The 21640-nt window shown below is 41.1% G+C and overlaps 1 protein-coding gene and 1 long non-coding RNA gene across 4 annotated transcripts in view; one reads left to right on the top strand and one right to left on the bottom strand.

Annotated features, from left to right (window-relative positions):
• Positions 1–1950, bottom strand: part of LOC108280643 (uncharacterized) — a 4211-nt gene extending 2261 nt beyond the window's left edge. The window contains exons 1-2 of the long non-coding RNA XR_001815817.3: positions 783–1950; positions 1–533 (exon numbers count right to left, since the gene is read on the bottom strand). The exon at positions 1–533 is cut by the window's left edge and continues 2261 nt beyond it. This is a non-coding gene — a long non-coding RNA (uncharacterized LOC108280643). The remainder of the gene's footprint in view (positions 534–782) is intronic.
• Positions 1–21640, top strand: part of gad3 (glutamate decarboxylase 3) — a 33759-nt gene extending 12119 nt beyond the window's left edge. For 2 of the 3 annotated variants that reach the window (XM_017495850.3, XM_017495849.3), the window contains exons 2-15: positions 1969–2110; positions 4516–4758; positions 4880–4970; positions 5940–6052; positions 6164–6279; positions 8689–8768; positions 8863–8917; positions 9198–9314; positions 9416–9480; positions 11328–11406; positions 11486–11635; positions 14233–14340; positions 15744–15833; positions 16681–21640. In XM_017495850.3, the coding sequence (XP_017351339.1) occupies positions 1984–2110; positions 4516–4758; positions 4880–4970; positions 5940–6052; positions 6164–6279; positions 8689–8768; positions 8863–8917; positions 9198–9314; positions 9416–9480; positions 11328–11406; positions 11486–11635; positions 14233–14340; positions 15744–15833; positions 16681–16854 (1608 nt within the window). In that variant the 5' untranslated portion in view covers positions 1969–1983 and the 3' untranslated portion in view covers positions 16855–21640. The remainder of the gene's footprint in view (positions 1–1968; positions 2111–4515; positions 4759–4879; positions 4971–5939; positions 6053–6163; positions 6280–8688; positions 8769–8862; positions 8918–9197; positions 9315–9415; positions 9481–11327; positions 11407–11485; positions 11636–14232; positions 14341–15743; positions 15834–16680) is intronic. The other variant, XM_053688654.1, reaches the window with a different exon arrangement.

The following is a 21640-nucleotide window of genomic DNA, read 5'->3' on the forward strand; positions in this document are numbered from 1 at the left end:
CGTTTCAACAAACGGCGATTGTTTCGTGGGTTAACTTTTTTAATATGATTGAATTGTTACATTGTTGACATTATTTAAAGTTCATTGACGCTGAAATTTATGTTTTGTTCATGATCAGTAACGCAGTGAGTATTACCGTGAATCGATGAAACGTACATTTAACAAGATTAAAAGTATGAAAACAACCAATAGGCCATCTGAAATAAAACACTGATTATTTATTATGATCGTTATCTATCAGAAACTACTATTTGTTTTTTTTGTTGTTGTTGTTGTTTTTTTTTTCTTTTTGTAAGCGTACAGTTTTGCAGATTCTCCCCGTGTCCTTGTCAGGTTCTCGGATTTCCACCCACCTCCCGAAAACATGCCGGTGCGTGAACTGGCGACTCTAAATCGCCCCTAGGCGTGACTGAGTGTATGAATGGCATCCCGTGATGAACCGGCGTACCATCCGGGGTGTATTCCCACCTCATGCTCGGTATATTCCTGCGATAGGATCCACGTCCACTGCGACCACGACCATGATTAATTACCTACAAAAAATTAACGAATGAGCAAATTTTACTGTTAGTACACTTACCGAACAAACAAAAAGGTTATCGAGTAGAAGAGGTGAAATGAAGTCAGAGAAAACCTCTAAACTTAGAGAAACCAGGAAACTTTCCAGACTCCTCTCTTTTATCATGGAAATTTATAGTAATAATGTTTTTGGGGGTTTTCTCTAGAATTATACAGGGGTATTAAATTAAATTCAGATGAATTCTTTCCTCCAGCTAGCTCACCTTCTTTCCACATTCGTAATCTTCGTGTTCGTGACTGACACCTCACGCCTTTGAGAAGAGCTCTTCTTGAAGCTGTCCTCTGAGCGCCTTTGTTCGATCCCCCCTCGACACTCGGGTCTGGACGTGAATGCCGAATCGACCCGCTCAATTAGTGTGTGTCTGAGGGCCAGGGTAAGAATAGTTCTAAAAGAAAACGTGAGGTTTCCACTTCAATCGTGCTCGCGTAGCAGGAGTCACGTTTGGAATTGATTCTGGCCGCCGCCGCTTTAGGAATGTGGAATGAAAAGAAAAACTAGCAGGAAGCTGTTTTACCTGTTCTCTTGAGAGATTAGAGTCAAAAACAATGTCAAACAAAACTCAGTGAGCGTCATAATGATGGGGAAAGGAAAGCGCCACGGGTGTAGTAACAGGTTCTATAGAAGAATGCAAAACTTTACACGCACACCTCATTTTTTCCTTTGAAACCCTGTTACAACATCCAGACTAAATCGTTTTTTTTACAGATTTTAACCGCATCCTCGTTGACATGCTTTACTTCATTCATCCACGTAATCCTCATTAATGTACGCTCACGTGATGGTTTATTTTAGGCAGCAAAGCTATTCCAAACAGGCCCAAACTATTAAGCAGTTGGCTGCGAGGCAAAACTGATTAGTGCTATAAAAAATAAATAAATAAATAAAACTGATTTCCTTCATTTCCTGATAATCAGTCACGACCAAGACACGACCAAGAATGGCAGGAGAACATGTGACTAGCAGAAGAGATTAGCAAAAGTCTAAAGCTAACAGCAGGAGAAAGTCCTTAGTCACTTTTCTTTGTTAACATATTAGCAAATGCTAACTGATCTGTTTTTTTTTTCTACTTGTGGAATTAATGTACAACCGAGGCAAATTTACATTCACTCATTTGGCAGCTGCTTTTATCCAAAACGCCTCACGACAGACGCCTTATAGCGCCATAGTGTACATAGTAAGGTGGTGGCGATTGTAAACAGCTGGTATGAACCAATCAGAAACCTGTTCAGAGGAATTTTTACCTAAATTTGTGCCATTTTTTAAACATCGGAATCACGCTTTATTGGCTTTTGACTCAGCTGATGAGCCGACTTCTTGTGTTTACAGACCTAGAGACGAGGACTACTAATAAAACGCTGAAAAATGTTTTTTTTCTGTTGACGTTTCAGAATTCAGGGAGCCCGATGGAAATCAGACGGGATATGAACGAACTCCTGAGCTGGAGCAAGCAGGACGAAGATCCTTTCGAAAACACGGAACAGGCTGACGGAGGCTGCGGCACCAACGACTTCAGCGGCGTCCACGGTAAAGGTGAGGTGTCACGACGCGCCAGACGAGATGGAGACGTGCTGAAAACCTCCGTCGTCCTCATTCATAGGTTCAGACCTCACTTCAGGACACGCTTCTGTCGGGATTAATCCCTATCCGTAATACTGTGCTTGTATTTTTCACACGGAAGACGTTCTTTTGTGCCGCCAACAGGGGAAAGTTAATTTCGTACGCGTATAAAGGTCGTTCAGGTCGTTATCTCAGTTTCGAAACGTTCACCAGAGAAGATGTAGAGTGTCGTATAGTATAATGTGAAAAAGCTACACGCTTGGGAAAGGACTTCTGTGGCCAGCATCCAGATGGCTTTCCACTGCTGACGCTTTAGTTGTTGTTTTTTTTATCTGGACTTGCATTTGTTTGCTTTAGAGGGATGTGAAATTTGATCATCTGTTATCAGCTTAATATTAGCCAGATGAATAGCCGTTCATCCTGTTTGAGAGCCCTTTATTCAAACAAATCCATGAATTATTCAATCATATTCTGTCAACCTTTCGTGTAACCAATGATAAGGATCGTATATAGTATATAGTAGAGTCACCCTTCAGAATGCTCAAGAACTCACAACCAACTACTGCCATCGGAACCGTCTCACAGCTTTGCCTACCGCGCGTGTCACTTCAAACAGCGTCTCGGATAAAAGAGGAAAAAGAAAAGAAAAACAAACGGACATGTGTGAAGCCTCGAGCCGTTAAAGCCTGTTCTGTTTAGAGCGGTTTTGGATGAGCTCCAGTTAGAATCTCGCGAATAAAAATGCATGCAAAACTGACGAGACGTGAGATGTTTATCTCTCTTCGTCTATTAAGATCGGTTCAACGGTCAAATATTTCAGTTGTGACCTTATTCCAGAAGCATAAGTAGATCTGACATGGTAGTAAATAAATAAACAAAGGAGAAATAAGAATCTAGCTCGAGGGTCCAACGGTGAAGCTCTGGATGTGCTGGGGTTTGATCTGAAAACTTCCCGAGAATTAGCACTTCACCTGAATTGACAGGTACAGAGGTTACACCTGCTTCTATGGGCCTGACACGTTTAGAAGACACACCTCTTCACTGGAACTAACAGGCACAAAGGCCATGCCTACTTCTCTATGACTGACAAGCACATAGGCCACGCCTCCTTATTTATGACTGGCAAGCACATAGGCCACGCCTCCTGACTGGAGCTAAAAAGCACAAAGACTTTACATCTTTCTTTATGACTGACAAGGAGATAGGCCACGCCTCCTTATTTATGACCGACAGGCACATAGTCCCTTCACTGGGGCTGACAGGCTCATAGTCCATACCTACTTCTCTATGACTGACAAGCACACAGGCCACACCTCCTTATTTATGACCGACAATCACATAGGCCACAACTCCTAGACTGGGACTGATAGGCACATAGGCCACACCTCCTTCTCTATTAGGCATATACTGTAAGCCACACCTTCTTCACTATGATTGACAAACACAAAAGCCACACTTCCTGACTGGAACTAAAAGACTTTACATCTTTCTTTATGACTGACAAACACAAAGGCCACACCTCCTTATCTATGACTGACAAGCACAAAGGCCACGCCTCCTTTACTTGAACTCAGGCACAGAGGTTAGGGGGCTTAGGGGGCACAGGGCAGCTTATTTCTGACAGACTTCATCAGTTCTAATCCTAAGATTTGTGAGTTCTACTCAGTTGGGACTCTTAAGGGTACTCTTAATCTCGCGAACCTTTCTGTCTTTCCTTTAGAAAAACGAACTTAGTGTTTTTAGTGTAGTGTACATTAGATGACTTTAAGCAGGAGATGTTTCAAGGTTGAAACACATGTTTGCTTTCAGATGAAAGAGAGATGTACAGTAGACAAAACCACCATAGTGACAAGTGAAGGTCTATTCAAGTACCTTTTGTGAGAGTGTATTGAACAGTGGGACACTCCCTGGTGTTGATATACTGTGTGTACACATCCATCACAAGGTCTTTTCCATTAGTCTGATGTTAGTCTGAAGCCCCTTTTCTGAAGAGTGATATGTCGTTATGACTGAAAAACATGTTTGCTCAACAAGACCTTCACTGAAGACATTTGTGACCTTTTTCTATTCCTCAAACTATGGGAACTTTATGGTACCAGTTCAATACCACACGTTTCTGCTATCTGGGTTATGTGTGGATCTAATGGGGGTGACATCTCCATGATGTTTGCGTTTGAGGTTAAATGAACAACACTGTCTTTCAACATGGTGGGAAATGACCAAGAACCAGAATCCCAAGCTCTCTTGGTTCCTCTTTGGGGCTTGATCTTGTTCTTGAATGTGTGCTGAAAGATACCTTTGGTCTTCATCTGTGTTTAAGTACGAATAGATGACAAAAAACGTGGAAATTAATTGAAAGTTCTCGGTACTTCACTTAGATCTCCTTCCTGCAGAGAATGGCGAGGAGTTAACCAAACACTTCCTGCAGGAGCTGCTGAACATCCTGCTGGCGTACATCAGCAAGTCTATGAACCGCAGCTCCAAAGTGCTGGACTTCCACCATCCGCACCAGTTGAAGGAAGGACTGGAGGGCTTCAGCCTGGAGCTGCCCGAGCAACCGGACAACCTCGAGCAGCTGCTGGTGGACTGTAGGAACACTCTGAAATATGGAGTTAAAACAGGTCTACACACCTGCAGTACATGACGCTAAACCTCTCTTTCATAGATTCTACTGTATGTTATGATCAGCATGTACAGCGTTCCTGTCCTGACCTTCTTCATTTTTTTGTTCTTAACCTCCAGGTCACCCACGATTCCTCAACCAGCTCTCAAGTGGACTGGACATCATTGGACTGGCAGGTGAATGGCTCACATCGACTGCGAACACAAACATGTAAGATTTCAACCATGCTCTAGATAAATAACAGGATTAGCACTAGTGATTCTCAAAAGATCATTAGCTGGTCTAAAAGATGATCTTTTAGATGATATAATCATGATAATTAACGGGGAGCTTTAGGTCCTTGGAACATTGGGATTTGGGAATACAATGTTTTGGGAATATAGCAAAATAGGCTCTTGGGAATGTAGGGTCTTAGAAAAAGGGTGTCAGGAATATAGGTTCTAGAAACATAGAGTCTTGGGGATATTGGTCTTACAGACATAGGGTCTAGGGAATATAGAGTTTTGGGAATATAGGCCTTTCAGACTATAGGTCCTAGAAATGTAGGGTCTTTGGAAAATAGGTCTTAGGAACATAGGGTCTTGGGAATGTAGCGTCTTTGGAGCATTGGGTCTTGGGAATGTGGAGTCTTGGGAATATCGGGTCTTGGGAATGTAGACACCTGGGGAAAAAGGGGCTTAGGAACATGCGGTCTTGGGAATGTAGCGTCTTTGGAGCATTGGGTCTTGGGAATGTGGAGTCTTGGGAATATCGGGTCTTGGGAATGTAGACACCTGGGAAAAAGGGGCTTAGGAACATAGGGTCTTGGGAATGTAGCGTCTTTGGAGCATTGGGTCTTGGGAATGTAGAGTCTTGGGAATATCGGGTCTTGGGAATGTAGAGGCTTGGGAATATGAGTCTTAGGAACATGCTGTCTTGGGAAAGTAGGGTCTTGGGAATACAGAGTCTTTGGAATGTAAAGGCTTGGGAATAAAGGTCTTAGGAACAAAGGACCTTTGGAATGTAGAGTCTTTGGTATGTAGAGTCTTATGAATTTAGAGGCTTGAGAATATAGGTACTAACACTATAGAGCCTTGGGAATAGAAGTCCTAGGAACATGGTCTTGGGAAGATAAAAATTCTAAAAAATAAAAATAAAATAAAAATAAAAACCTGACTGTGTGTGTGTGTGTGTTTGCAGCTTCACCTATGAGGTTGCTCCAGTGTTTATCCTTATGGAGGAAGTCCTTCTGAAGAAAATGGAGTCCATCATCGGCTGGTCTGAAGAGGAAGGAGACGGAATCTTCTGCCCGGGTAACATCACAATAAATTACCGCTGATATATAAAATATAAAACACTACAAGGTCGGAGAGTTTATTGTCTCTAACTGAAACGTGTTATTTTTTTTCCTCGTTGTTTCTCAGGTGGTACAATATCAAATCTCTACAGCATCCTGCTGGCCAGGTATCACTACTTCCCACGAGTGAAGGCTGAGGGCATGCAGGCACTACCTCGCCTTGCCCTGTTCACCTCCACCCATGTGAGCGTACACAATTCTATTCTCTTCTGTTCTATCCTATTCTATACTCTGTACTCTAATTCATTTTATTCTTCCATTCAATTTTTATTCGGTTTTATTATTATGTTCTAATCCGGTTTATTGTTCTGATCGGTTCTGTGCTGCTACAGACCCTATTCAATCCTATTTTATTGTTCTATTCGAATTCATTTTTGTTTTTGTTCTATTTCATTCCATTATATTCTATTTTGTGTTTTGTATATTTGTATTTTCTATTTTCATGGTTATATTCTAAGCCATTGTGGTTTCTGTCTTATAATATTCTACTCTGTTGCATTGCATTCCATTCTGGATTATTATTATTATATTCTAATCCTTTTTATTGCTCTATTCTACTCTATTCTGTTCTATTCTATTCTATTGCGTTCCATTCTGGATCATTGCTATATTCTAATCAATCTTATTGACCTGTTCTATTACGTTCTATTCTATTCCATTTTTATTGTGTTTTAGTGCTCGATTCTAATCCATTTTTTTTCTCCTAGTTTATTCTATTCTATTCTACACAGTTCTAATATCATGCAAACGCACAAAACAGAAGTACCCAGAACCTTGGTCTTATTGTCATCGAATAAGACCACCATGATTCCTTTTTTTTTCGATGGTTTAAAGCATTGTCAGGTTTGTGATTCGGTCGGAGGACGCGCTGTCTTTTTCAGACTCTTTCCTCTGTTGTGATCAGGCGCTCTCTCACTCCTACTCTTACTCCTACTCTCACTTGGTCGGAGTGCACACTCCCTCACTCCCTCACTCCCACACTGATCCACCTGCTTACACAGTCGTGCCTTTATAAATGCTTCACTAATTAATGTTTACCTAACATTAATCCTGTCCAGCCGCAGAGCTTCTTCACCAGAGCCGTACTGAAACGTATTAAATCAGACATCCAGCAATACCTCATGAGAGTCGGGGTAGACCCGTCATTCAGTGTCCACCCGCTATGACAAGCTGGAGCATAGCAATAATGTCTACGATGATCTGTTCATCACTGCAACAGTTTTATATATATATATATATATATATATATATATATATATATATATATATATCAACCGTAAACCATTCTGATTATAAAGCACTGCACTGTTATGTGTTGTCTTATTGATCAAAATTATTAGACCATGCAATCCGATTGGCTAAAACGCATCCGGGCCATGCAGCACTAACCGGTTGCTAAGTAACACCAACGGCCCAAATCCGAGCCGCGAGGTTATCAGCGTTATCGGCTATCAGCAGCGATTTCTACGATTTCATTTCCACTTTTCTATTTTTATTCTCCTCTGTCATATTCTACTCCATTTTCATATCTTCCGATCTATTCTGTTCTGACTTCTCGTCCATCGTCACTCTATTGCGTTTCTGTTCCAATCTTGTTCAGTGTTGCGCTTTTCTATTGTGTTCTATTCTGTTCTATTCTATTCTACGCAGTCGTATTCTGTGTCACGCTCGATTCTGTTTATTTCTACACACACCGGCGGTGTAGAACCGATGGTTCTCATGTCGTGCGTATTGCGTTACTGACTTACGTCACGCTGTTCTTATATATAGTTCTATTGTATTCTACACAGTTCTATTCAATCTATGCTGCTCTGTTCTCTCGTGTCGCTCTATTCTATCCTGCCGTGTTTGCTCCTGCGTTATTCCGCCTGGTTCCGTCCTGCCGTATTTATATCGTTCCGTTCTGCGCTTTGTTTTATTGTTCAACTCTATTAAGTTACATTCTATTTTTATGCTATCTTGCTCTACTGTATATTCTGTCCCATTCGCTTTGTAATTTATTACTCTTAATGAGTTTTATTCTTCCATTCATTTCATTTCCCTCCTTTTCTACGTAATAAGATCGATTCTGTTCGGTTCTGTTATATTAAATTCTATTCGATTTCATTACATTCCATTTATTTCTAGAGACACAGGTCAAGTTCTCATGTCTCCTCGCAGTATCGACTTGCAACGGTACTATCATTATACGTTATTCTATTCCATTGGGTTCTATTCTGTTCCTTTTTTGTTATATTTTTATTCTGTCCTGTTGTATTCTATTTGATTATGCTCGATTCTATAATCCGTTTTTATTTGCTCTTCCCATTCCTGTCTTATTTCCTTTTTTTTTTAAATGTTCTGGTCCGTTCTGTACAGTTCTATTCTCTGCTGTTCGATTTTATTTCATTACATTCGATTCTTTTCAGCACACACACTGGAGGAAAACTCTGATACATCTCGCTGCATTACTGAATTGCGATGCTGTTAATATATATTATATATATATATATATATATTCTACATTAGCCTACATTTCACCATGTGCGCTGATGTGAAAGTAACTGAAGGAGACGCTGATCACGTCCGCCCCATTTCCTCTTTCCCCGTTAGAGCCATTATTCGATCAAGAAGTCTGCAGCGGTTCTCGGGATCGGCACTGACAACGTCATCGCCGTGAAGTGTGACGAAAGGTGAGAATCGGGGCGGTGCCTGTGACGTTCTGTGCTTGGGGCTCGTAGCCACAGTGTAAACACTAACGACACACTGCTTATGTCTGTTTGTAAGGGGCAAAATGATTCCAGCTGAACTAGAATCCAGCATCATGGCAGCAAAGGCCAAGGTGGGTCAAACATGCTAGTATGGTAATTAGCAGAAGCTATTTTAGGGCAAAAACATCATCACGAAGCATGAAGACATGTTCATAACCCGTGATATGTCCGGGTTTGTCCACGGCGTTTGGGCCATTGTTAGCCATATTGTTAGATTTTTTATCAAACTGTATTATTTGAGGCCATGACATGTGCAGTGACGTCGCGGAAGTTATTATTATCATGCTGTTGGATAATTAAGAATCAGCAATGACTTGTAGCCAGCTGAAGAACCCCGATCTGTCTCCACAGGGTCTGGAACCGTTCTACGTGAACGCCACGGCAGGAACCACGGTCTACGGCGCCTTCGATCCTTTCACGGACATCGCAAACATCTGTGAAAAACGTGGCCTGTGGATGCATGTCGATGTACTTACCCGATCGATATCATTCTCCATACGTTCTGAAGAACAGAATAACGAACGTGTGACGCGTTGATGTTTATCACAGGCGGCTTTTCACTCTTACAGGCTGCTTGGGGAGGCGGATTACTGCTGTCCAAGAAGCACAAGGTCAAACTGCAGGGCATTGAGAAGTAAGAACGTTTAACTACTTTAGGTAATTCATTTTACTTCATATCTTCGGCTTCGGCTGAAGGTCCTTTAAAAGATATTTTACAGTAAGTTATGTAATATTTAACGTGTCAGTATGTAGTAATTACATGTAATACACAGGTTTGTCCAGCAGGGCTACAACGCAGTAACTGTTCATAGTGTATGTCACTACATATCTGTGTAGTACTTATGAATAATACATTAAGGAAGTAAAGCGATGACACAATCTGTATCTGTTTAGTGCTTCAAATCTTGGTATCTGTATTCAGATTTAAACCAGAAGTGGGTGTGGCCTTATCCTCGTATAATTTACATCTCATTGAATATGAACTCTACCGATACGCCCCCGGAAAAATACTGAAAAATCCCGGGATGTAGAAATATCAGCGCTTATGAGCATAATATGCGAATTCTGGCTCTGACAGTTTCTCAACCTCAGCTTCATCACTCTGGTTCATGATCAGTCCACGAATTTATTTGCTTCTACGACCCAAAGCGTAATCAAACTAGCACCGGAATTAAAACCATCTCGACCCTGGTCAGGCAGGTTCTACGGGTGAATGAACGAACGCTGTAAATGCATCGTCGCACGCTCATGTTCATGTGAGTCTGAAAGCACTCCCTGTGCTCGACGAGCTGCCTTCGGCTGAATAATTTACATAAATGCATCGTATCGGCTACTACAGAGGATCCGCTACACAAGCCGCAATGGTTCAGGTTTAAAAACAGGGTTCGCCGAACTCCAGATGTTTTCTCATGCGTTATTCGGTTCGCCTGCGGTGTTTTTGAGTGTTCGATTCGACGCGTATAGAAATACTTCTATTGACAAATCCTGCTCTAGCACACCCACGTTGGTTGTTTTTTTTTTTTTGGTTTTTGTTTTTTTGCAAAGTAGTGTATTTGAGTACAGTCCTGAGCACAGCTTCCAGCCTTATTGCAAATGAATCTGCACTCGTAATGTAAATCACTCGTTACGTAAAAAGAACCAAGAAAGTCTGAGTACTCATGTCGGTAATCGACATTTTGTCCTCGTCGGTCTTAATCTTTCGTTTCAGTCTATCCGTCATGTTTTTCTGACTCGGGGATCTCAAGGACCCAAGGAACAATGTCATAATGAACATTTTCCTCCTCTGGATTGTCTGGATTCAGCGTGTGACACGATAACACACCGTTCAGGTTTTATAAGGTCTTTAAAAGCAAGCGCTCGTCTTCACGACTTCGTAAGGACGTTAATACGAATTCCGTACGTGACCCTGTTGAACGTATGGGACGTTACCATTCTCAAGGTTTTCGCTCTCTCGACAACCACAGCCCATGTTTAATCTGATGTAAAATGAAGAGCTGAGTCATTCAGGTGAAACAGGGCATACCATTCAAGCGGGGGACCTTGATTTCGTCAACGTCCTTCTGAGTCAGTCCGTATTCGTGTTTAATATCTGAACCAAGCTTATGAATATTTAAGAACGGAGGAAAGAAGGACGGCACGGACTAAGACTTGGTAGAGGTCAGGCCGGATTTGTTACCCTGATATTTCTCACACGCATCCATAGCACGTCATCGGCGGCGATTGAGAAGGCGTGCGAGGAAAACAAGCGTGGGCGTAATGAACGAACGGGATTGTTTTCTGAGTCATCCTTTTTTCTCTTCAGAATGCTTTTGGAGAGATGAGAAACTAGAAGTAGATCGATTCATCAAAGTAGAAATGACGTAAAAGGGAAAATGTCCTTAAGCTTGGAAGGTTTTTCTTTGCTGCGTCGAGTTCACGGACGTCGCGGACGTCTGTCTGTCTGTAAGTGTACGTTTTACCCACCGGTCTCTATCTCCTCAGGGCTTCTTCCGTCACATGGAATCCCCACAAGATGATGGGCGCCCCGTTGCAGTGTTCCGCCATTCTGGTGCGACAGAAGGTCAGTCAGCTCGCATTTATTTCGAAACCAGAACCACACTTTGGATCAGATGATTTACCCAGCCGTGTGTTGATGCCAGGGTCTGTTGGAGGCGTGCAATAAGCAATGCGCCGAGTATCTCTTCCAACCCGACAAGCAGTACGACATGTCTTACGACACGGGAGACAAGACCATCCAGTGTGGGAGGCACGTCGACATCTTTAAGCTCTGGCTCATGTGGAAGGCTAAGGTACTTCAAAGAATTCTCTGATAATTTCATATTAAACAACAAAAGAGCAGAGATCTTAGCACTAAAAAAAAAAAATAGCGATTTCACCTAGTAATAGAGAACTTGATCGGAAGGTCGTGAGTTCAAACCCCAGCACTACCGACCTGCCACTGTTGGGCCCTTGAGCGAGGCCCTTAACCCTCACCTGCTCAGCTGTATAAATGAGATAAATGTAAGTCACTCTATATAAGGGCGTCAGCCAAAGAGCCGTAAATGTAAACAATGGATTTAAAATGAACAGTGTAGGAAAAAAGATACCAGAGTGTGCAAACACTCTTAAAACAGACGAGCCGATGAGTGATTTTTTATTTATTTTTTCCCTCCTAAGCGCCCGGTAGTGGAATTATTTATCAATTATTTATACACACGAGCAAAGTCCTAAAACATTTGTTTCCTCGTAGTTAATTACAGCCATGCTCCACAGACCATGAACTTACTGTTCAGGGGGAAAAAAAAAAAAAAAAAGCATCAAGTTCACCTATTTGGTTTGCAAAACCAAATCTTATTAAGCTAATGTATTCAAATCATCCAAGGCCAAACCCACAGCTGAAAAATAACAACAGCGGCAAGTCTAAAAAGAGTCTGACTCTGGCAACCATGGTGATATTTATTTAGTCCCAGTCAGCGCTTAAATTAACTCGGAACGGATTAAATGTAAAATTACAGTAGTAGTTACAAAAAAGCATTAAAAACTGTACGTCTTCAGACGTCTACAATACACAGTGAATAAATTCGTTTCAACGTGTCTCCGGAACAATCTCCACACGTTCAGCATGTCTGTATTCAAATGATGCCGGTGCTAATTTGGTAAAGTGATAACAATCAGGTTTCCTTGTTGGCTCGTACAAAAATCTCAGCGCAATGGCGTCTTTTCTCGCTCGGTTTCCATTTCCCAGCCATGTTCAGTGTCGTATTAACGAGAAATCCAGTGTAGGAGGCGTGCAAACGCTGGACTCGGAGTCCCAGAATGCAATGCAGCTATAAATGTCATGTCAGTGCCCGGTGTGTGTTAAGGTCCGAGCCTGGTCCGGCACGGAACCCGAGGTCAACGTCGGAGTAAATTCTAGAAATTTGACTTGAAAATGGACAGAAGAACGAAGTGACTAGAGAAGCAGATGCAAAGGATCTAGGGAAAAGAAGGGACTAGAACATGAGCAAAACACAGCTTAGAATGAAGACTCTGAAGAGTAATGGTGATTATTCTGATATTTAAAGACTGTCCTACGAGAGATCGTTTATATCTGTTAGCGCTCTGACAGGAGTCGTGTAGTATAGCGATGAGGCTCAAAAGACATTCAGAGGTGCTTGAAAGTTTGTGAACCCTTTAGAATTTGCTATATATCTAAATAAATGTGATCTAAAACATCATCGGAGTTTCACGCGAGTCCTAAACGTAGACGAAGAGGACCCGATTAAATAACCGAGACGACGACGATCCGATGTTGCATCTCCGTGAGCGGCGAAAGTACGCGGACGTCTCGGATTAGCGGGTTAAAACTGAAGGTGGGGTTAGAGTCGGGTGTTTTCAATCGATGGGATGACGATCCGGTGTGAGCGAGCGAGCGAGCGAGTGAGCGCTCCGTTTTATTTAAAGAACAGGGATCCGTATGGAGAGTCTGATCTTCACTACACACGTTTGTGGAAGTGGATCATGGTACGAACAAAGGAGATTTCTGAGGACGTGAGAAAAAGAGTTGTTGAAGCTCATCAGGCTTTAAAAGGTCACAAAACCCTCTCTGAAGAGTTCGGACTCCACCGATCCACAGTCCAATATACATATTGTGTACGAATGGAGGGAATTCAAGATTTTTGCCACAAAAAAAAATATATAGGTGGGGAAACTAAAATATGTTCAAAATAAATAAATAAATAAAGATAAAAATAGCACTAATAATACAAAAAAAAACAACTATATTTAATCATTACTAATAATTGTTTTGGGTTGTTTTTTTTTTTGTTGTTATAAAAAAGATCTCAATACCCATGATACCTCAGGAAAATGTATTGCAACATAATTTACATGATACCGGTATTATATCATATCACTACAACACTATATATCGATTATATCACCCAGCTGTAATCCTGACAGCGGTGACGGTTCCGAACGTAACTTTATTCAGAAGCCTCCTACAAAAGACTTGCACAGAAATCGCACATTTGGAGTGTTAGTGCTGCTTTTGTACTAGATGTTCTTGATGCCTGGATGGAAAAAATAAAACATGATCTGACCGGCGAGCTCAGCCGTGGTGTTTTGCATGAGTCACGCTCAAAGCGTTCTGTCCTTGAGCATATTTTTTGATCATCTAATGTGCTGATTGTTATGTTTCACACACTGTCCCGCGGGAACATTCTCCTTGCGGTAGTTCCTGCTTTACATAAAGAACCCCAGGAGTGAAAAAGCAGGAACAGAAAAGATCGTGCAATAACACGAACGCCGATTAATTTTCGCTCAGAGCGGTGAAAGGTTGGAAAGACATGGCGTCCAGCAGGGAGGTGTAAACATGTAAACGTGGATGGAAAAAACTGATGTTAAATATCGACCGAACGCTTTGCAGGGATCAGAAGGTTTCGAATCGCAGATCAACCACTGCCTGGAGAATGCCGAGTATCTTTACTACAAGCTGAAGAGCAGAAAAGATTTTCAGCTGGTCTTCCAAAGCAAAGTAAGTGACCGAACGTGATACGTGCCGTTTTATTTTATTTTATTACTTCGTTTCGTACAAATATTGGTAAAGGACAAGCTACGATTAGCTTTCTGATCTTAATCACGTGCCGCAGCCATCTAGAGAGCAAAACCGGCTGTGCTTTTAGGGTGGGAGGGGCATATTCTTATTCCCTTTGTCAATCAAAGCGAAAGTAGCCAATCGTAGGCATCTTTGAGGTCACGTATGCGGAAGAGGGCAGACAGCAGGTTCCTCCGAGTGTGTTTAACGGGCCTGTGATGCAGCACGGGTTTCACACAGTTCTCGTATATCATCCGGGTATGAACAGAATATTACATGTTGGGAAAACACTATTTGCATCAACGCGACGCAATTCGAGATGTGGCTCAGGTTTCGCGCATACAAAGCAGGAAACCACAGCGACTCGACTTCCACTTCATTTCATTTTACCAATCTCAAACACCGTAAGATTTTTCTCCTCTCTTTTTTCCTAGTAAAAACGAACCGTCAAATCTGAAGATAAGTAGGTTAACTTGAAGTTTGTAAATTAGCTCATTAGCCGAGCTAGCTAATTGTGTTTTGTAAATCAATTAGCTAGCCAGTTACTTAGCAAGCTAGTTAAGTTGTCTGAATAAATTTGTTAAATTAGCTGGCTAGTTAAGCTTTCTAAAATGTTTGTTAAGATTAGCTAGCTAGATAGATAGATAGATAGATAGATAGATAGGTCACTTTAGTTAAGTTTTGCAAATTAGCCTGTTAGAATGCTGATTACATTTGCTAAATGTAATCACCAAATTAGTTGCTCACCAAATTAGTTAGCTAGTTAAGTTTTGTAAGTTAGCTAGCTAGCTAATTATGTTTGCAAATTAGCTTGTTAAACGACTTAGCTAGATACGTGCATTTTGTAAATTAGTTTGTTCGATTTGTGAGCTAGTCGAGTTTTGCAAATTAGCTTGTTAACATAGCTAGATCGTTGTGTTTTGTAAATTAGCTTGTTATATTTGCTAGCTAGATACGTTTTGTTTTCCTTCCTAATGTGCCTTAGCTTGAGCGCAGCTCTTTTCATAAGTTAAAAAATATTTTCTTTTCACACTCGAACACTCGAGCAGGGTTAAATTTGCAGACTTTTTAGATTGACACAAGCAGACTTTTGCCTCCAGACTCCTACTTCTACTTTTAGTTTTTGAGTAGCGCTGAATATGCGCTGTCCGTATGCCTGCCTGTTTCCCGCAGCATGCCATTTCCTTTATTTCTTCTTTTAATTAATTAATTAATTAATTAAGTAATTATAATGAACAATAATTTTCACATTACCCTGACCCGTTAGGAACGTTACCCGAGTTATCACACGTCTCGTTTCGAGTGAGCAGGTAACGACTCGTCTTTCTCTACTGTCTCTTCAGCCCGAACACAGTAACGTGTGCTTCTGGTACCTGCCGAGCCGAGTGAGGAACATGTCCCCAGGTCCTGACAGAGACAGAGAACTTCATACGGTGAGAGAACAACGGAATCACTCAACCGCTTATACAAAACTACCCAAAGTAATGGGAAGTGAAAAAACCTGTTTGGTAGCTGACAGCTGCATAAAGAAAGATGAAGCAATATCGGAGCAGCCGTGTTCCCATAGACATACTACCTAGCACAATTTAACACCACTCTCAAACTCTCTCTCGAAAGTAAAATATGGAGAAATAATACGGGCACGTGGATGCATTGTAGGCGTTTTGTATTGTTTTCGGCAACTTGCCACCACGTCTATTATTGCGCTGTTGAGTTCTCAAATCCCACTGCTCGGAAGTTTTCATTTTCTATAAGAGCAGCTCTGAAAGTAGTTCCATCGGCGAGCCGGGTTCATATCAACGCGCTTGTTCTTATCGTTTCTATAGTAACAGCTCATTCACAGGGACTTGAACTAATCAGAAACAAACGCGTGTGATCATTGATATGGTGAAATTTTCTATAAGGAGATATAGTTTGTTTAACATTTACGGAAGGAGTCTCCAGTGTCGGTCAGAGGTAAAGCTGTGACTTCAAGTTGCTTTAGGAGAGAAAGAAAGAGAGGCTGGTGAGGGAACGACTGTTTATATTTATAGCTGCTACAGTGTACTAACTTGTTTTTGTAACTATAAGAAGAAGAAAAAAAGTACGACGTGTCATTCTTTAACGAGCAAACGATTCGAATCGCTAGCAAACTGCTGAGGTATAAGAGCAATGAAACGTCTCAGGATGTGCTGAAGGTAATTAGGAAAATAATCGACTTTACGTCGAAGTTTTAATCCATCGCATTAGATTCAGATGTGTTTCGATGATGAGAAATTCTATGTGTCGTTTTCCCCCCAGATCATTCCAAAGATCAAAGCCAAGCTGATGGAGAAGGGCGTGGTCATGATCGGCTACCAGCCTCTCGGACAGAAGCCCAACTTCTTCCGCTGCGTCTTCTCCAACCCGGCCACGCAGAAGCAGGACGTGGACTTCCTGCTGGACGAAATCGCGTGCCTCGGAGCCGAGCTTTAAGAGCGAAGGAGTCTGCGTCTCGCGTCTCTGTTTATGGACTTAGAACGGATTCATATTATTCTCGGGGGTGTAATCTAATTAAGACGTTTTCGTCTGTAGTGCGGTGCAGCGTCTTAAAACTAATTTGCATGATTTGTCTCGCTTTCCGTCGTTCGTTTCTGGGAATGTTAGCATATTCGGTACGAGATATATACGTGGGATACAATTAAGAACGCACAATTCGTTTTAGTTGTGGACGTGGAGTTTTTAAGTATGCATCATACAGTTGTAAGGAAGGCTGAAATTGTCTCGATTTCTGCTCCTAAAATGTGATCTGAATTTCGTTCCAAATGCTAGAAGGAACGACTAGCTCGTGTTAGACACTTTAAGGCACAGTAGTCACTTTAAGGCAAGCCTCAGATGCTAGAGCACGTGAATAGGCGTTGTAGCATGACACCCTGATAGTTGGTGACTCAGCGCTCCATATGTGTCCGTTTAAACCCTGAGAAATGTCTGAGAGCGACGCCTCGGTTTACCGAGACAATATTTCACTAGTTATGTAATAACCTGAAGCCTAGAGTTATCCGCGACATAGCTCGAGGTCATAAGGCTTTCGGGGTCCCTGTGTGCACTTTCAGGATGTAGAGCACTGTGCATTGGAATAAAATCCTGATTAACTCATTAGCTGTTAAAACTTATGTTACGTTAGCGTAAAGTTTCCTTGTATGTGTGTGCAGGCTCTTGTTAAGGTTCTCTTTAAAAGTTCTGGGTTCTCTTACAGGAGGACGATAACCACGACTGTTTTTCCACGCACGTCAAGTTGCGATCAAAAATACGACGTTTATATGCGTGCGAGAATTCCCGTATACGCGGTTGTCGTGAGTGCTGCCGTTCCTAAATACCTAGCCTACAGATGAGCGCTAAGCATCTGTTAGCACCCACAATTCTTTACGGCCCGAGCGTGCGCATATATCTTTTGAGCGGATTTTCCGAATAAGGTCTTTACATGCAACAAATTTCCGATTACAACAGGCATATTCCAGAGGTGGGAATCAGAAATTGGGGAATCTACTTGCGAGTCGATATTGATTAGCATGTGGCCAAATTTAGAATAATATCAGAATGTCGATGCGCGTGTGAACGTAGTCGTTGTGAGTTGTGTTTGGCAATGCTGCCGAAAATCGGATTCGTCGCAGTGACATGTACGGTGAATGTTCAGTGATACGTGCGCATTTTACCTCGTCACCTGGTGACGCTCAGGTAGCAAACATGCCTTCAGTAAAAAATAGTTTTTAAAAAAAAAATTACATTAAAAAAAAAACTATGTACAGTGGATATAAAAAAGTCTGCACACCCCTGTTAAAATGTTAAAGTTAAATCATGTCAGAACCTTTTTCACCTTTATTGTAAAATTGCATCATATAATAAATATCAAGTGACCAACACCCAGAATTTTTTTTTTTTTTTTGTGTGGGGGGGGGACAAAAAACTCCCAATCCCCAGCCTGCGTAAGTCTGCACACCCTTTTATAATTGGGAATGTAGCAGTGTTCCGAATCAATCCATCACATTCAAACTCATGTTCAATACTAATTAGTGTACACTTGCCATCAATTAACGTGACTGATTAACCCCCAAATAAAGTCCAGCTGTTCCTATAGGATTCTCCTGACATCTTCTTGGAACTGGAAAAGCCACGGGCCACAAAGAGCTTACAAAGCAGGTACGGGCTCTCGATGTTGAAAAATATCAATCGGGAGAGGGTTAGAAAACACTTCCAAGGCACCGGATATACCATGGAACGCCGTAAAGACAATCATCAACAAGTGGAGAAAACATGGCACGACAGTGACACCGCTAAGAGCAGGGCGTCCCTCTAAAACTGATGAGAAGATCGGGAGAAACCGGTCAGGGAGGATGCAGAGAGGCCTACGGCAACGTTAAAAGAGTCTGGAAAGTACTGGTTGTTCCCTACATGTCAAAACAAGCTCCTGATTTTTCATATCTCTGGGCTATGGGGTATGTGGGCAAGATGGAAGCAAAAAATGTCATGAAAAATACACCGAAAATCTCCCAAAACTATGTGGAATAACTTTTTGGCCATAATACCAAAAGATATGTTTGGCACAAAAAAAAAAACCCCAGCACATCCCTAAAAGAACCCCGTCCCTATGGGGAAGCCCGGTGGTGGCAGCATCGTGCTCTGTTTACTCTGGGCTGTTATTCTTCAGCTGGATCTCGGGCTTTATTCAGGCTGGACGGAATCATGAACAGCTCCAAATACCGGTCAAGTTTGGCGCAAAACCTTATTATTTATTTCACAATAAAGGTAGAAAAGGTTCCGACGCGATCGTGTATCCTGGTTTCCTTTTTTTTTTTTTTTTTTTTACATCACAAAAACCTGCCATTTTATCAGGGGTGTGTAGACTTTTTATATCCACTGTAAGTTCTACCACGTGACAAAGGATGCTGGATCTGTTTATTTTTCTCTGTAGAGACTCATCTGGCACAGAAACTGGATTTCGCTTACAGTCTTAGGCCTGGAAATGGGATGAGATGATGAAGTTAAAAATGCTATTTAAAAAAAAAAAAAAGTTTTCTTTCGTATATGATGGTTACAGATTAATCGTAGAATATCACCAAAGATGTGAGAATTTATTTGTTTATTTATTTATTTTAGATTTCCAGGTTGTCTTTAAAATCCCTAGAATTCTTTTCATCGCTATTTTTCTGTTGACCGTGACTTCTAACGAGTTGACGCTCATCTCTTGTATATTAGAGTGAGGGACACGCCCGTTAAGTGAACCATTAGAACGGCGACATGCTTACAAAGAGTGTAATTCGACACATGTTCCGGTTAGTTCAGGTGTGGGTTTGACATGCCCTGTGATGTAAAAACAAACAATAGTGGTCAGCTGCTCTTTACCATGGGCTTCTATTCCAGCGCACGATGGTGCGTTGAATAACGCGGAACAAAACGCTCATAGAACAGGAAATGGTGGCAGAGTGACTTCTACAGACCACAAGCAGGCACAATTACACAGAAAATGTCTGGTAAAAGTTTATTCGTGAACGAAATTCAGAACCTTTAAGTTCTCCTTAGGAGTGAGTGACTTCGAAATGTCTTTATTTATTATTAGCGCGTAGCACAAGATCAGATCACATTTTGTGAGCAAGCTCTTTTAAGGTTGTCTACTTTGGTCGTCCGTCAAAGAGCTCGACTAGAAAAAAAAAAAATTCCAAGTAGGACTCTTTTCTGGAACTGAAGAAGCCGTAATTATCCAGTGAACCCTTGAAGAACCCTTTTTTGTGTAGGTAGTTAAGTGTGTGGTACATTCTCTAAATTATTGGAAATTGTTTTCATCTTAATACCTAAAACCTGTCATTTATAATTTAGCTATATTGGTATACGCTTAGGTTCTTTAAGGAGCCATCGGATAATTGAGGGTCTTGACAAGGAAATACTCTGTTGTAGGGTTGACCAATGAACCCTTTAAGAACCTTCAAAGAACCTTTTTTTTCTAAGTTTACCAATACCAAGATAGCTAAAGTTTTAAATGACAGGTTCTAGATATTACAAGGAAAATAATTAAGGGTTTTGGACAACAAAGGTTAAGGACCCTTAACTATCCACTGAGCCCTTAAAGAACCCTTAATTATCCAGTGAACCCTTAAAGAGCCCTTAATTATTCACCAAACCCTTAAAGAACCCTTAATTATCCAGTGAACCCTTAATTATTCACCAAACCCTTAAAGAACCCTTAATTATCCAGTGAACCCTTAATTATTCACCAAACCCTTAAAGAACCCTTAATTATCCAGTGAACCCTTAAAGAGCCCTTAATTATCCAGTGAACCCTTAAAGAGCCCTTAATTATCCAGTGAACCCTTAAAGAACCTTTAATTATCCAGTGAACCCTTAAAGAGCCCTTAATTATCCAGTGAACCCTTAAAGAACCCTTAATTATCCAGTGAACCCTTAAAGAACCCTTAATTATCCAGTGAACCCTTAATTATTCACCAAACCCTTAAAGAACCCTTAATTATCCAGTGAACCCTTAAAGAGCCCTTAATTATCCAGTGAACCCTTAATTATTCACCAAACCCTTAAAGAACCCTTAATTATCCAGTGAACCCTTAAAGAGCCCTTAATTATCCAGTGAACCCTTAAAGAGCCCTTAATTATCCAGTGAACCCTTAAAGAACCTTTAATTATCCAGTGAACCCTTAAAGAGCCCTTAATTATCCAGTGAACCCTTAAAGAACCTTTAATTATCCAGTGAACCCTTAAAGAGCCCTTAATTATCCAGTGAACCCTTAAAGAACCCTTAATTATCCAGTGAACCCTTAAAGAGCCTTTAATTATCCAGTGAACCCTTAAAGAACCTTTAATTATCCAGTGAACCCTTAAAGAACCCTTAATTATCCAGTGAACCCTTAATTATTCACCAAACCCTTAAAGAACCCTTAATTATCCAGTGAACTAAAAATTATCCATTGAATTAAAAAGGGTTTTTTAAGTGTTTTTTAAGGGTTCATTGGATAATCAAGGGTTCTTTAAGGGTTCTGACAGGGAAGCACTCTGTTGAAGGTTACACCGGGTATACAGATTTGATATGATATGGCTTGGTAAAGGTCTCGTAATTTATTTTATTAACATTTAGAATTGTTTACTACATGTACTATTTATACTTTGTAGTGTTTTAATGTGTTTTATTTTGTTTAATGGTGTACTTTGGGAATATTCATGTAGAAGGTCATGGAAACATCTGAGCTATTAAAGTTCCTTAAGGAAGCGTCGGCCATGA

The sequence above is a fragment of the Ictalurus punctatus genome, chromosome 20, assembly GCF_001660625.3.
Source record: "Ictalurus punctatus breed USDA103 chromosome 20, Coco_2.0, whole genome shotgun sequence".
NCBI classification, from domain to species: domain Eukaryota; kingdom Metazoa; phylum Chordata; class Actinopteri; order Siluriformes; family Ictaluridae; genus Ictalurus; species Ictalurus punctatus.